Raw genomic sequence first — 13,672 nt, 5'->3', positions numbered from 1 at the left:
CATTTGTCATATCCCCAATATTGGATTGTCAAAATTGGGACAAGCTTGTCACATAACATAGATAGCAGTCAGAAATATGCATTTATTGAAAAGTAAAGAAATTGAAAAAATATAACAACCCGAAATGTTTATTAAGAAGATGCTACAAAATACAGAAGGGAAGAAGGGTGCAAGAAATTGATGGATTGTGCAACAGAGAAAGGAAGGGTGTGAAGATAGAAAAGTCCATGATAAATAGACAGAGAGATTTGTCTAAGAATACAAGTGAATAAATTTATTAGTTATTACCAGGCTTGGATATTGAGTAAAAAATGAGGACCGTTCATTATTTCCATTCAATTTTGAGCACCTAAACAAAGAGGGGGGTCGATATTGAAGATAATAAAAATCTTTGAACGGCGCAAAGAGGGGTAAAATAAATAAAAATATGCCCAAAACATGCACTGCGTAAAGACCCAAAACTTGCAGACGCATTAATGTATTACGAAAACCCAGATTTTTATGGAATAAAAAAAAGAAAACTCAGAAGACATTTGTGAAGTGTTTGAACATTATATTTAGGGATATTTTTATTCAATATGTCCTCCTTCACAAGCAATCACAGACTTTACACGCTGGTAAACAGAGTGGCAGGTATTGTCAATGAAGTTCGTGTCCATGGGGTAGCACGCGTTCATTATGGGAGCTCAGAGCGGATACAAATTTTAATAAGAGGTACAGCAGACATTTTCTCCAGGACTCTCCAAACTGTAAAGTCCCTGGGCTTGAGGTCAGGGCTGGAGGAGGGGCACACGGAGGCAGACCAGAAGTCAGGCATATTGTTTCTACGGAAGTTTTAGTTCTTCTTAGCTGTATAGGGAATTAATGGACTTCTTGACGTTGTAGACAGTTTGGATGGAGATGTTAATTGTCTTTGTAGACACTGAAACTGGTGTAAAGGAGATCACACAAGTGGGGCCTTTTTTGTGGTTAACCCGACATTTTTACACTTCGATATAAAATAAAAATGTTTATTTTTGCTTCAACTGTATTTTAGTTGCGTAGTGAATAATTTAATTAAAAATAATTGCCATAAAATCGTACTTAAATGCTACTTCAAGTTTTGGGTTCCAACTCTGTAATCTCATTCTCAAAAGTATACTCCCGTTCCAAACTGAGTTGATAAACAGCTTTCAAATTTTAACTATATATGTTATTATTTAGTGTATGAGTACATAAGTAGAAATTCATTTTTGAGTTATTTGTCAACCTTTGTTAAAAAAAATAGATAACATTTTTTTAGCTGACGTTTAATTGATTTTACCCCTCAGTGTGGCGATAAATCTTTAATTTATGTTTAAGTGGAGTAAGTGTATACCTGGGCCTATTTCACGTATTTATTTGCTACTTTTTCATTGTTTTCCAAGAATATATGTTAGTCCAGAATGAAAGTAGGCTAAAGCCAAGTGGCGAAATAATGACCATGTCATCCATTTTTGTCCAAATTTACAATATAAATTTTGAGAAGGTGATAAAAAATTGCATATATCACAAGAAAAAAGTATGATATAATATAGTCACCTATTGTGTCTCAAAAGTGAGGTCTCGTCACGAAAAAAATTTGTTTTTCCTAGCCTACTAAATTTGAACAAAAATAGATCTCCTTGTTGTCGTTTCGTTTATGAAAATCATGAAAGGAAATAAATTAACGAATTATCACCTAAAAGGATTTTTTTTCAGCAAATGAACGTATAAAGTATGAACGGGTCAAAACCTGGTTATTACCAATCTAACATAACAAGAAAATTTACCTTGTACCGCAGAACAGAGCTTTCTCTTACATGAATCTAACTGAGGCCCTCTCCACACGGGAACGTTTTGAAAACGCTGTTTTTGTTCGTATTCACACGAGGAAGAAATTTGCTTTCTGTTAAGAATTATCAGTTATTTATAAGGAATTTATTAATTACTATTAAAAAAAAGGGAATAAGTTTGAAAAAGCCAATGAATTCTAGAGACATGGGATAATAACGCATGGAGTGTAGTTTATTTTTCTTTAATCCCCTCCTAAAGATATGTATTAAAAAATGAGGTTGACTCTTTTTTTCCTTACCAATCACTCGTTTTATATTGCCTTCACCTTGGAATAAAAATTATTACAGGTCTCTAGAATTCTCTTAACTTGTACAAGTTATATTACACATAATGGGTTTTTTTTCTTCAAATTATTCCCTTCTAGAAGCCATAGGCATAATTTCAAGTATAAAAAAACTGCAGGCCTCGTGTAGTCTCAAATGCCTAAATATTTTGCGTTTTCCTCTGAAAACGTTTCCGTGGGGAGGTTCCTGATTCTACTAATTGTGAGAAAATCAAGCATCCTTACCCTTTGCCCATACAAAATGACGTGATTGGTCACTACTACAAGGACCACTGAGCTGTTTTACTCCACATCTATGGATCTCTGCTTCAACTGCACATATATTTATACATTATTGTATAATGGTAAAAAATAATAGAATCGTTTCAAAAGGAAAAAAAAAAAAAGAAGAAGGTTATTGTTTTATTTTGTATGAAATTTGTTAATGTATGTATTTATTGAATATCATATTGAAGTTATTTTTGTGTGGATTAAAATCAATTTCAAGCTACATTTGAGTAATGTACATTGTAGAATATGCATAGATATATTTCAATATCAGAAGTATATATAATATAATATATTCAGCATTTCATAAATCATTGTGTGTTTGAAGTTCCTCCTTGTTTTCTCCTCTCTGTAGAGTAATGTATAGTGTAGATTAGAGTAACTAAGAGTGGACCAAAGAATAGGAAGTTCTTTTCCATGTATTTATGGTCTATCTATCTATACAATATCTTTTTACTGATTTATAGCCCTCTACTAGGCAGTTACTAGGATCTTATTTTGGGAGAAAATAAATACTTTTTGACTGTTTTTTTAAGCCATATTTCGTATAATTTTTATTTAGAAAATAAAAATTAAAAAAAAAGGTACACTTTAGTTTGCCCGTACGTCAAATGGAGACTACAGAATTGAAGAGTCGAAATTCAATTATTGCAACCTTTTAATTATAAGCAAATAACTGGATTAGATTATGAGTTTGCCTCTTATGGAGAATTCGGGGCGGGGTTGGGGATGAGGTCAGCTCGGAGTCGATCAGTGGACTAATGAATGAGACCAAGATGCAAGAAAATGTCTTAGTGCCTTTCATAATAAGATGTGATCTTTTCGGGCCTCATTCCTCAGTCCACAAATCGACTACGAGTCCCTCCCCTCTTCCTCTGGAATAATCTATAAGAGATAAACTTACAACTTCCTCCAAATAATAGGACCTTCTAACACTCTTAGTGATTCCCTGTAGTTATAATTGTCCGAATATCTCGAAAAGGTCATTAAACTGTTTGAAATACCAAAACGAACTTAGTTTGATGAAATTGGGCTCTATCCCCCCTTCCCCTAAAAACAAAATTAGTGTTATAAATTTGGATTTTTGTTCTTTATTTTATTTATTCTCTATTTCCTTTTTGGAATTCCATATTCAACTGTTGGTCTCACATTAAAAACCAAACATTGTATGAATTGATAAAAAAAAGTCCCCGGAATGGATTTAAAAAGAAAACATGAACGGGAAAAGGTAGACCGCTGGTTCGACTAGACTCAACAATGCTTATACATACATGGGTTCCGAGTACTTCCGATCTCGTCTATTTAGACCGTTTCATAAAAGTCAATGAAGGTTGTTGCATTGACGAAGATGTATTTTTCAGAACATCAAAGTTGATATTGGATACTATTAAAAATATTTTCTACATTACATCCTTCATAACGATGCTTATGGCCTCATCATTGAGTCTGAGACAAATATTCGAAGATAAAATTTATGCAACACCCGGTGATATTTATATGTATATGAGGAAAACTCATTCAACAACAAGAAAAAGACTCAATTTCACTTTGGATTGTAAAGAAAAATTATATATTTTTTTACACATCGAATGAGTTCTTACTTGCATAGCAAAGCGAAATGGGTATTAATCCATTTAAGGGATATTGTTCAACCTAATAACATCATTAAATGACTTGCTTTTTTAAGTAATACGGAATAAACAAATTGGTAGACACATACATTAACATCCTCAGAGTTATTTTTGACTATATTAAGGGAATTTATACCAATAATATAACAAGAATTAATTGGATGCTCACATGTCTACCGATAGTTCATCTACTAAGGAGAATTTTCTCATCTATCTGGCGTGTCAGGCCAATAGATAATTTATTTCGTTTTGAGTAGGTACTTTTTTTCTTACTTTGCCAGACTCTGGTTAAGTATGAGAAAACAGTATTGTATAATAATTACTCTACTTTGAAGTCCATACAGGGTTGATCTTATTTATTGGTATATATTTTATTATTTTCAATCCGGAATGACATTGGTGCAAAATCAAGAGTAAGACAACAATACATCTTATCTCTAAACAGAGCAAGCTAAGACGGTTGGAAAAGCAAAGAAGATTCTAAATTTTCCATTCAACAAAAAAATCAGTTAAAGTTTTGCTGAAAAACATTTTACGCGTTGATGCCACCGTGAATAAGCTGAAAAGCTGCTACATTACAGCCAAGCATCCAGACCCATGTTCTTGGGCGTTGTGAAATCTGTCCTCCCATTTTTGTGGAGAGGAAGGATCGACTCAATGCACATGATTATATCGAGCTTCTGGATATGAAACTTTTTTCCCCCTCAAGACGAATCTCCGTGTCATTGCTCCGCTAAGACCCCTACCTTGATGAGATAGAAATTTCCAGACTTTTGAGACCTCAACGTGTGGCCACCCTCCTCTCCAGCCCCAAACCCCTCAGACTACTCTTTCTAGGCGCGTTCGGAGGACAGAGTTTGTGCAGCTCTTCAAAGGAGTTCCCATTATCTAGAAGCTACCATCAAGAAGGAGTCTACCATACCTGAGTATGACTACATAGTCGAGGTCTGCAAGGGATTTCGCCCTCATATTGGGGCAATTATTAGAGCTGAGGGCTCAAATATTGAATAAAAGTTGTGCCGAGCACTATTTTTAGATTATTTGGTAAAACCTCTCAGAAGTCACAGCCTAAGGTTATCAAAAGGGCCTTTGGATGCTTCTAAACATTTTTTATAATGCCCTATAAAACATTTTAAAAACTTATAAAACCTTTCACCAAAACAAAACCTTCATAAGACATTTTTTTCCAAAACGTCCGTTTTTTAGCTGGGTGGAAACTTATACGGGATTATCAGAATAGTAAAAAAATTAAATTATTAATTTAATTTTTGACAGTATCAGGATAAGGCCATAATACAACATAGCCCAACTTTAAAATGATTATCCATGAGTAAATATTGCCGCCACTTTTTTAGAGATTAACAAAAAAAAGTTGCATTCATTGTTCTTTTTATAGGAAAAACATTCAACTTTTTTAATAAAATAGAGGGGTCTCACGGCTCCCTTTGCCGCACTGCTGTAATATATATATTAACAGCTTCAAGAGAAAAAAAAATTGTCCTAAATTTTAATTTAGGACAAAAAATTTGCTAAAAAAAACTCTGATTAAAAGTTCCAGCCTTAAAAATATCCAATAACACAAATAAGAATGTTATGTTGAAAGTTGATATATATATATATATAGATTGCTCTTTTCATGGTAAAGGTCATTTAAAAATTTTTCTAAAAAAATCTTTATTCGATAAAAAATATTAAATGCCATTAGAAAAAAAGAAAGGGCCCTGCATTCTATTTATTAAAAGTAAAAATATTTCTTTTTAAAAAGGTAAAAAAGAAAAGGGCCTCACTCATGTACCTTTTCCACAATCCCTACTCATGCTAAAACCTACTCTGTCAGTACAGTGCGAGTAGTGTTGCGGTAATCCATATTTATGGCTAAAAACTGCGGTCCAGTTTAGTCTCGTCCCACTTATAAGTCCTTTAAAAAAAGGAAAACTAAATCCCACGTCATAGAGGTGTGTCTTCTTTCTGAATAAATATTATTCAGTTTTATTTAAGGAACAGTACTTCTTAGACTAGACCGGACCGAAGAAAATTAGGACCGACACAGCACTAAGTGTCAGTATAACGAAAAACATTTATATATATTTATATGATCAACTACCATCATTCATAGCCGTATTCAGCTAGGTGTCGGTCCTTATTTTGAACTGAGGACCGCAGTTTTGTCCCATCTAGTTCAATCCTACTTGTTGGCCCTCAAAAAAGATGAAATCTATCCCTTGTCACGTTATTAAGTGTGGTTTTTCTTTTTTGAATTATTCTGTTATTTAATAGAACAGATTATGTAACTAAGTAACAATATAATATGTTCGTATCAGGTTAATAGAAATACAAGGTTATACTACCAGAATGCTTTTCCCACTGATGTTAGACTTCCACCACGCTTTTCAATAGTGACGTCAAAGAGTATATACTACTACTATTAGTCATATAATTTCTAGTATTATATGGTGTTAATATATTGTTGTTATTATCTATGACACCAATATTTGTCTATCTTGCCCAGCAATCGGTACGATACATCAAATTGAAAATTTGATGTATCGTACCGATTACATGATGATTTAACCTTATATTTCTATTAGCCTTGTTTCGTATAATAATAAAATATGAATATTTTTTGCAAGATATGTGCAATGCTCATATTACATATTGCATATATCTTATTTGGCTTATTAAACTATCAACCTTTCTAGGAAAAATTTCATAGACCAGCATTTAAAGACGGTCTTAAGGACTGAAATAAGTAAGGACCAACACAACATCACTTCGTGACTCACTTCAATAGAATGAATTCCGGGAGATCCTTTGAAAGCAATCAAGTAATGAGAGTTGGGGCTAAACTTTTCTGTATTTATATTTAATTAGAATACATCATACGGGAAACTATCACTTTTCACTCTCCCTATGGAATGATTATGATTGTCCAGTTGACATAATATATGTAAATAAATGAATTATTCTAGTCTGATGCGCGTCGTCCACGTCTCAAATAAAAAAAAAAATAAAAAATGGAGATGATGAAGACAAGAAGAAGAAAAAGTAAAAGGAAGAAGAAGAAAAAAAAAATGACAAATGTCAGGAAAAACTTAAAACACACAACTCAAAAAAAAAAATCATATCTTTTTTCATTTGCTATATTGCTTTTTCATCCTTTTAACAGCCATCAGCTGCAAGACTATAATAACATACTGATATATAATGTACATATGTAAAACTATCAGCAATATTATTAAATTTGTTTTCATAACTCTCCACTCTAAGAGTTTGTACATTAGGGTGTTCCGAAAAAAATATATTTTTTTATCCGATACATATTCCATTACTTGCTTATTTTTTTTTTCTATTTGATCTCACCCTTACAAATATGAAAAAGTTATTTATCTAAATCAATTGTCAACCGTGACTTTAATCATTAAACACTAGATACCTGGACGTAAGACGGTATTTTTCCTTTTCCCAAATGAGACATTTTTTTTGTAATTTTACCTTTTTAGAAAGTGAAGTTTATCTGTATGTTTGTATAAATGTCTGAAAGACAGTCACCGGGTGCGTTGTATATAGTGTTCCCTGATATATATCAGACACATTTCTTGATATAAGAAATAATAACATAGCTGATTTAATGAAATGTTGGTGGCGTGTGCATATAGCATCTGTGTTGTATATCATAATAAATATGTAGTATATATTAAGATTTGAATAAAAACTAAACGCTGGTATGTAAAAATAAATTAACTCTGGCAGGCGTTTTGTCCGAGGAAAACTGGGTTGTTTGTGAGCGCTCGTAGCTCGGGAGACTAAAGTACTCATGAAAGGATTTTTCTAAGAGCATGAGAAAAAGGCGTGAGCAAGATCTATGGTATTAATGAATTAATAAATTTAATATCAGCTGTCCGTTATATGAAAAAAAATAAAAAAGCACATACAACTGCTACACTTAATTAGTATTTTATTTTTATCACAGATCCATTTTTTACTCATCATATTATAATTTATTTATCAAACTCAAATTTTTCTTTCATTTTTGAGAACATAACGCATATGAATTGCTTAAGTATTGAGCAGTTATGTGGGTGGTGTTCATAAAAAATGGAAAGTAACACTCAGAATTTCTTTGCGAGTTATTTTTCAAATTATTAAAGCAAAGTTTGTCCCTCAGCCAACGCCTAATTACTGCGGGCAAGGGGAATTAAGATGTTTTTTTATGCGATAAGAGATGTGGAAAAAAATATTTGTATAAAATGCTATCTATATATATATATATTAATATATTTTAAGTAAAAAAAAAAAAGTAATCAATTTTTTTTTTTTAAATATTTTATTTTATTTGTCAAAGTTATTAAATTTCAGAGAAAAAATCTGAGAGGGAATTACTTTATTGAGATTCTGAAATTGTGTAGTGAAAGTTTGAGGCTTACTCGAAGCGGCCTTTGTAGGGGGAACAGACATGATTAGAAGGTCCCTGGGTATTAGGCTGGGTCGTACTTTTCATTTTTTCGAAAATCAAAAACCGGTAGTGTTTTTAAGGTAGATTTCAAAAATGTAATTGTCAAAAAGATGAGATAACCCTAAGCTACATCAATTTCACTTTGAAAATTACAGAAAATGTAGTTTTTTTCTATAGTTTCCAGTACTTGTTTTCTTTAGGTAATTTATAGTTATTAATATTAAGGGAATGTTTATTTATTGTCTTTGATGTGAAGAGTTCAAATATAAAAATTTTTTAATCATAACTTAACATTAAGGTAAGTAAGTTTACAAATCAATAATGCTATACTTTGTAAAAGTCATAACTGAGAACAATCGCAAGTTTAAGTTACCTTTTAAATATTTTATAAATCCACAGGCAAAATCTCTTTCAACATAATTTACGTAGAATTTATATTAGTTAACACACATAATAATAGAGTCATGAATTAGTTTAATAAAACGTTAAGCTTAACCGGTTCAAGCTTCTTTTGTATTAAAGCCTATATTTCTTTGTTTGTTTTGTTTCCTGTTGATTCGATGTTTCTTAATAATATCCCCATATTTAATTTAAATCATTTAACGGTGACCGAAATGGCAAAAGTAAAAACAAGGGCTCAATCTATTTTTCATTTGACCTATCATGTTGGAACTGTAAGGGAGCTCTTGATGTCAGATCTCCCTACTCTGAGGGATATCTTAAGGTATTTGAGAGAGCTTTGTGAAAAAAAAATGAAGAAACTACAATGTAGATGAACTAATAGAGGATCGTTACCCTGGTATGATTTATCAATGGAATAAGGCTAATGCCTTTTTTAAATACCTAGTCATAAATGACGAGAGAACCATCATTTTAAAATTAAAGAAAACTTGGAAGCAAGCAAGTTATTTTTCTCTTGGGAAGGGGAAACTGTCTGAAAAAGAAAACTTCTGTGCCAAATTGATTAAACTATTTAATATTTTGAATTGTAAATATGATATATTTAGTTGTGATGGGGCAGGTTGCAAGGGCTGTGCCTTCCAAGCTCATATTAAATGCTCTTGTACAAGAGTAAAGAAGGTCCGGTGAATGATTTTGTTTACATCAAAGGCCAGAGAGAAAAAATTGGAAGCAAAGAGCCCCATCAAATCGGAAATCCTGATCGGTTAGAGCATACTAATGAGAAGTTTGGAAAGGTAGGATATGGAAAAGATGACAGAGACACGGAGAGTAGAGAAGGCAAATAAAGTGAACGGCGAAACAATTACATCAGAGGAGGACAAAGGCATGGAAGAAGATAATATTGAATTTGTCCATGACAATGAGAGACGAGTTTGAGAAGTGGTGTAGAGAGGAGGAGCCAATCTCCTGTATTCTCTTTGATGGAAGAATTTACTTGACAAATATGGTGATGGAAGCAATGGGCAGTAATCACTGATTTATGGGTATGATCAAGCAATATCCCTATAGTGTTGTTAGTGAGCCGGGGAGTAATTACTTGTTCCACTTTATACCAGATAAAGCAAACAAGGAAGAATCACATGCCGCACAAATTACAAATTATATATTTAACTGGTTAAAGGAGAGGGGTTTTGATACAACAGTCATGGCCATCGGAGGGGACTAAAAAAATGTGAACATTGATGTAAATGCTGGAGGTATGGGAAAACTTGAAATGCAGATTGGAAGAAAACTGGTCTGGTAGTGTGTAGTCTACATGCAAATGAACTTCCCTTACGCCGTCTAATTCTTGAGGTCGATGGCTCAACTCTCTCAGATAATAAATTATCTGGACCAATAGGAAAGATGCTAGTAATTAAAATTACAATTTATTTATGTATTTTAAACTGCACGGATAACTAGCTTAGAATAATTTAATGATTAAAACTTCTACACATTTGAACTTTTCGCATCAAGCACAATAAATATAAGTTCCTTTAATATTAATATCTTTAAATTACATAAAGAAAACCAGTACTGGAAAATTTGCAAAATATCTGCATTTTCTCTAATTGTCAAAGTGAAATTGATGTTGCTTAAGGTTATTTTATCTTTTTGACAAACTACGTTTTTGAAATCTATGTGAAAAAACACAGTAAAAAAAGCAATACCAGTTTCTGATTTGCGATAAAATGAAAAGTAAGATCCACCTTACTGGGTATGAATGCGAAGTAATCCTTGATGTCCGTCTGATAGCTCGTAACTTTCAGTCGACGATTGCCACTTTGTGGATTTTAAGTACAATTTCTTGAGTCTTCACACCATTGGGTCAAATACTGAGATGCTAATCTTGGTAGCTCACACGGCCTTCTTTAAACTTAGCTAGCAAAAATTTGACTATGGTAAACAAAGGAGCAGACTTTCCAAGAGTAGAATCTAATTCAGATTTTATATTGATGGAGCTGAGGCCTTTCAAATAAAATTTTTAGATCCTCATAACGATGACCAATTTTCTCCATTTTCACAAATTTACTATTGATGCCTGGGAAACAAATGCTAAACAACGTGGTGCCTTCAAACTTGAAACATTTGATTTATAGATTGTATACTTTTGAATAAAATGATTTATTTAAACAACTTCCGCTATTTCTACACAAAATATAACCCTATACTTTTAAAATATATATGTTGTAATACCAATTATGTAGTTAATTCTCTTGATTTCAACTTCATACAATCAATTTATAACAAAAATAGTCATATTTCTAGAAAAATACTTTTTTATATAATTGTGTGGCTGGGATCAAATAAAAAAAAATAGAGAGCATAACTTTTTTTTTTTTGACTATCCTAATTTCCTACCTACATATGTGGAAATAAGCCTTAACGCTTCTCTTCGCAATAACGAATTAAAACAAACAAACATTTGTTTCGATGAGTAGTAACATAGAGAAAGTGTACATCATATTTTGACAAATTCCTTTTTAAAATACATCTAAGTAAAATATGGACATGTTTGTTTCTCTGAAGGGGAAAACAGCAATAACATCAAACTGTGCTTAATGGAGTTGTTTGTTGGGACATTAAAATCTTTTTACATATATATGAAGTATAATTATTATTATTCATGAAATTAGGACGGTTTGTATTTTAAATGTTTATTGAATATTAATTAGGGTGTGTACGGCAAAGTCGTTCTCATTTGGCAAGAAATATCAATGTTCTATTAGGTTTTTTATTTTTTCATAAAACCATTTTCATCGAAATTTATCTAACATGTCAGAAATATTAATACAGCTACTTTCTACTAGTCGATGAACAGACAAAAAGACAGACAAATGTTGTCCTACTAGGACTCAAACTCTCAGTCTTACTCACTTTGTATCAAGCAATGATATAGGCAGAAATAACAGCGATGTCGATACTCAATTTTACTCCGAGACTTACGCTTATAACTCCACAATAAATGTTCAGAGTGACTGTTCGTCTTTCACGTTCTGTGATTTAATAATATTTTTGATTGTAGAAGTGGAAATACCATGATAAATGGTATTTTAGATGCACGAAAATTAATTGCATGACATTTTCTCTACACTAAACTTGAAGCCTTCTAAATCGCAGAGCCTCTTTTCTTTAAAAGGGAGAACTGCTAAGGTTTGAAGATTATAATTTACAAAGTACTTCTAAATAATTTATACACGTATGATTTACTTGTATTTGGTAGCTCACCTTTATACTTTATATCAATCTTTATTGACTAAACTAGTAGTAGTACCCGGTAGTACCTGGAATTATCAGGCGTCAACATACGCACAAACTTTCTTCTATAAATTAGAAGATAGGCCCCCAAGAAATTCTTACTTTACAGTTTTTTTTATAATAGCTTCAGCTTAACATTTTAGTCATATGACTTGACGAGCCTTAGTTCGTTGCTAAGCCTGATCTAAAGTCACACTCATTTTTTTAATATAATGTACTTCCCACTTTTCCCCATTCTCTTTTTTATATGACGCACACGCTCAATTCTATTGTTAATTCTTAGATCCAGTATCTACACTCAAAAATGCCTTATAGATAGCACTCTTACCTACAAATCTTAATGGCGTTTTGTATCTATCATCCAGCGTGCGCTATATATATCAAAAAGTTAGGTAGTGTAAAAAATGAGTGGCATAAACGCCAGCAAAATGTCTTTTACTTTTACATTCCAATAGTTCACATTTTATACAACTTTTAAAATAAACTCAGTGCAGCCTTATGTATATCATATCAAATTAGCATATTTGTTAAGAGTGGTATAAAATATTAACTGTTTTTATGTACAAATAAATGAAATCTCGCGGGTGTTTAGGTCAGCTCATATTTTATTCAAATCACACCATATCACTTTTATACTCTCTTTAATATGATGTGAACACTCGATGCTACAGCAAAACGCTTGCAACATTTTATAAATATAACAACATTGTTATTAGCCAGATCAGAAATGACGGTTCGGATTACATACAAAAATACAGATAAACTTGGCTTTCTTGATGGTGTATAAATAACCTTTGCCTTTTTCCAAACTTAAAGCAATATATTATCTCAAGATGATATTGTACAAGTATCACATCACAGCTATTCTGGACAAAAGGTAATTAAAATTCGAAAAAAATGAAATACAAACCACCCTAATATATTATGAGTGAGATGAATGAGCATAATAATAACTTACCACTTCCTTGAAGTTTGGCATCCGATAATCGATGCAGACCATTATTACGGAGACTAAGTTTGAAGACACGTGCTTCTTGAAGCTCTTGAGGAATGTCCGCTAAGGGGACGCCGTCACAAATCACAGATCCGAACTCAGCAGCTGTAATATAAGATTAATGAATATACAATAAACAGAGATGTAAAAATTGCTGGAATACCGGGAGTGTAAAAATTACAGCTGAAAGCATGTCACTCAATATATGGCAACTCTGAGAGTCAACATTTAAAAAAAATGAGGAATTTTGAAAAACTTTGTGCAATGATTTTGAAACTTTTAGACACTAAAAGTTGATAAAGATTTAAAAAAATATGTTATAAACATTCATTTTACAAAAAAATATACATTTTTAAATTAGACAACATAATCATTGTCCAATGAGTATATATAAGTCGGACCCTGAATCAACTTTTACCGGGATGGGCCATCCTTAAATATTGCCGCTCCTATTTTACAGATTTAAATTCGCCACACTCATACATTTTTTA

The 13,672-nt window shown here is 32.2% G+C and overlaps 1 protein-coding gene across 1 annotated transcript in view; it reads right to left on the bottom strand.

The window, feature by feature from the left end:
* LOC121120139 (chaoptin-like) overlaps nt 1-13,672 on the bottom strand; it is a 111,047-nt gene that overhangs the window by 72,116 nt on the left and 25,259 nt on the right. The window contains 1 exon segment of the mRNA XM_040714980.2: nt 13,146-13,286. Coding sequence (XP_040570914.1) covers nt 13,146-13,286 — 141 coding nt within the window.

This window comes from Lepeophtheirus salmonis, chromosome 6, assembly GCF_016086655.4.
Source record: "Lepeophtheirus salmonis chromosome 6, UVic_Lsal_1.4, whole genome shotgun sequence".
Lineage (NCBI taxonomy): Eukaryota > Metazoa > Arthropoda > Copepoda > Siphonostomatoida > Caligidae > Lepeophtheirus > Lepeophtheirus salmonis.
The sequence above is the reverse complement of the archived record's forward strand: the minus strand, read 5'-3'. Positions and strand labels throughout refer to the sequence as shown.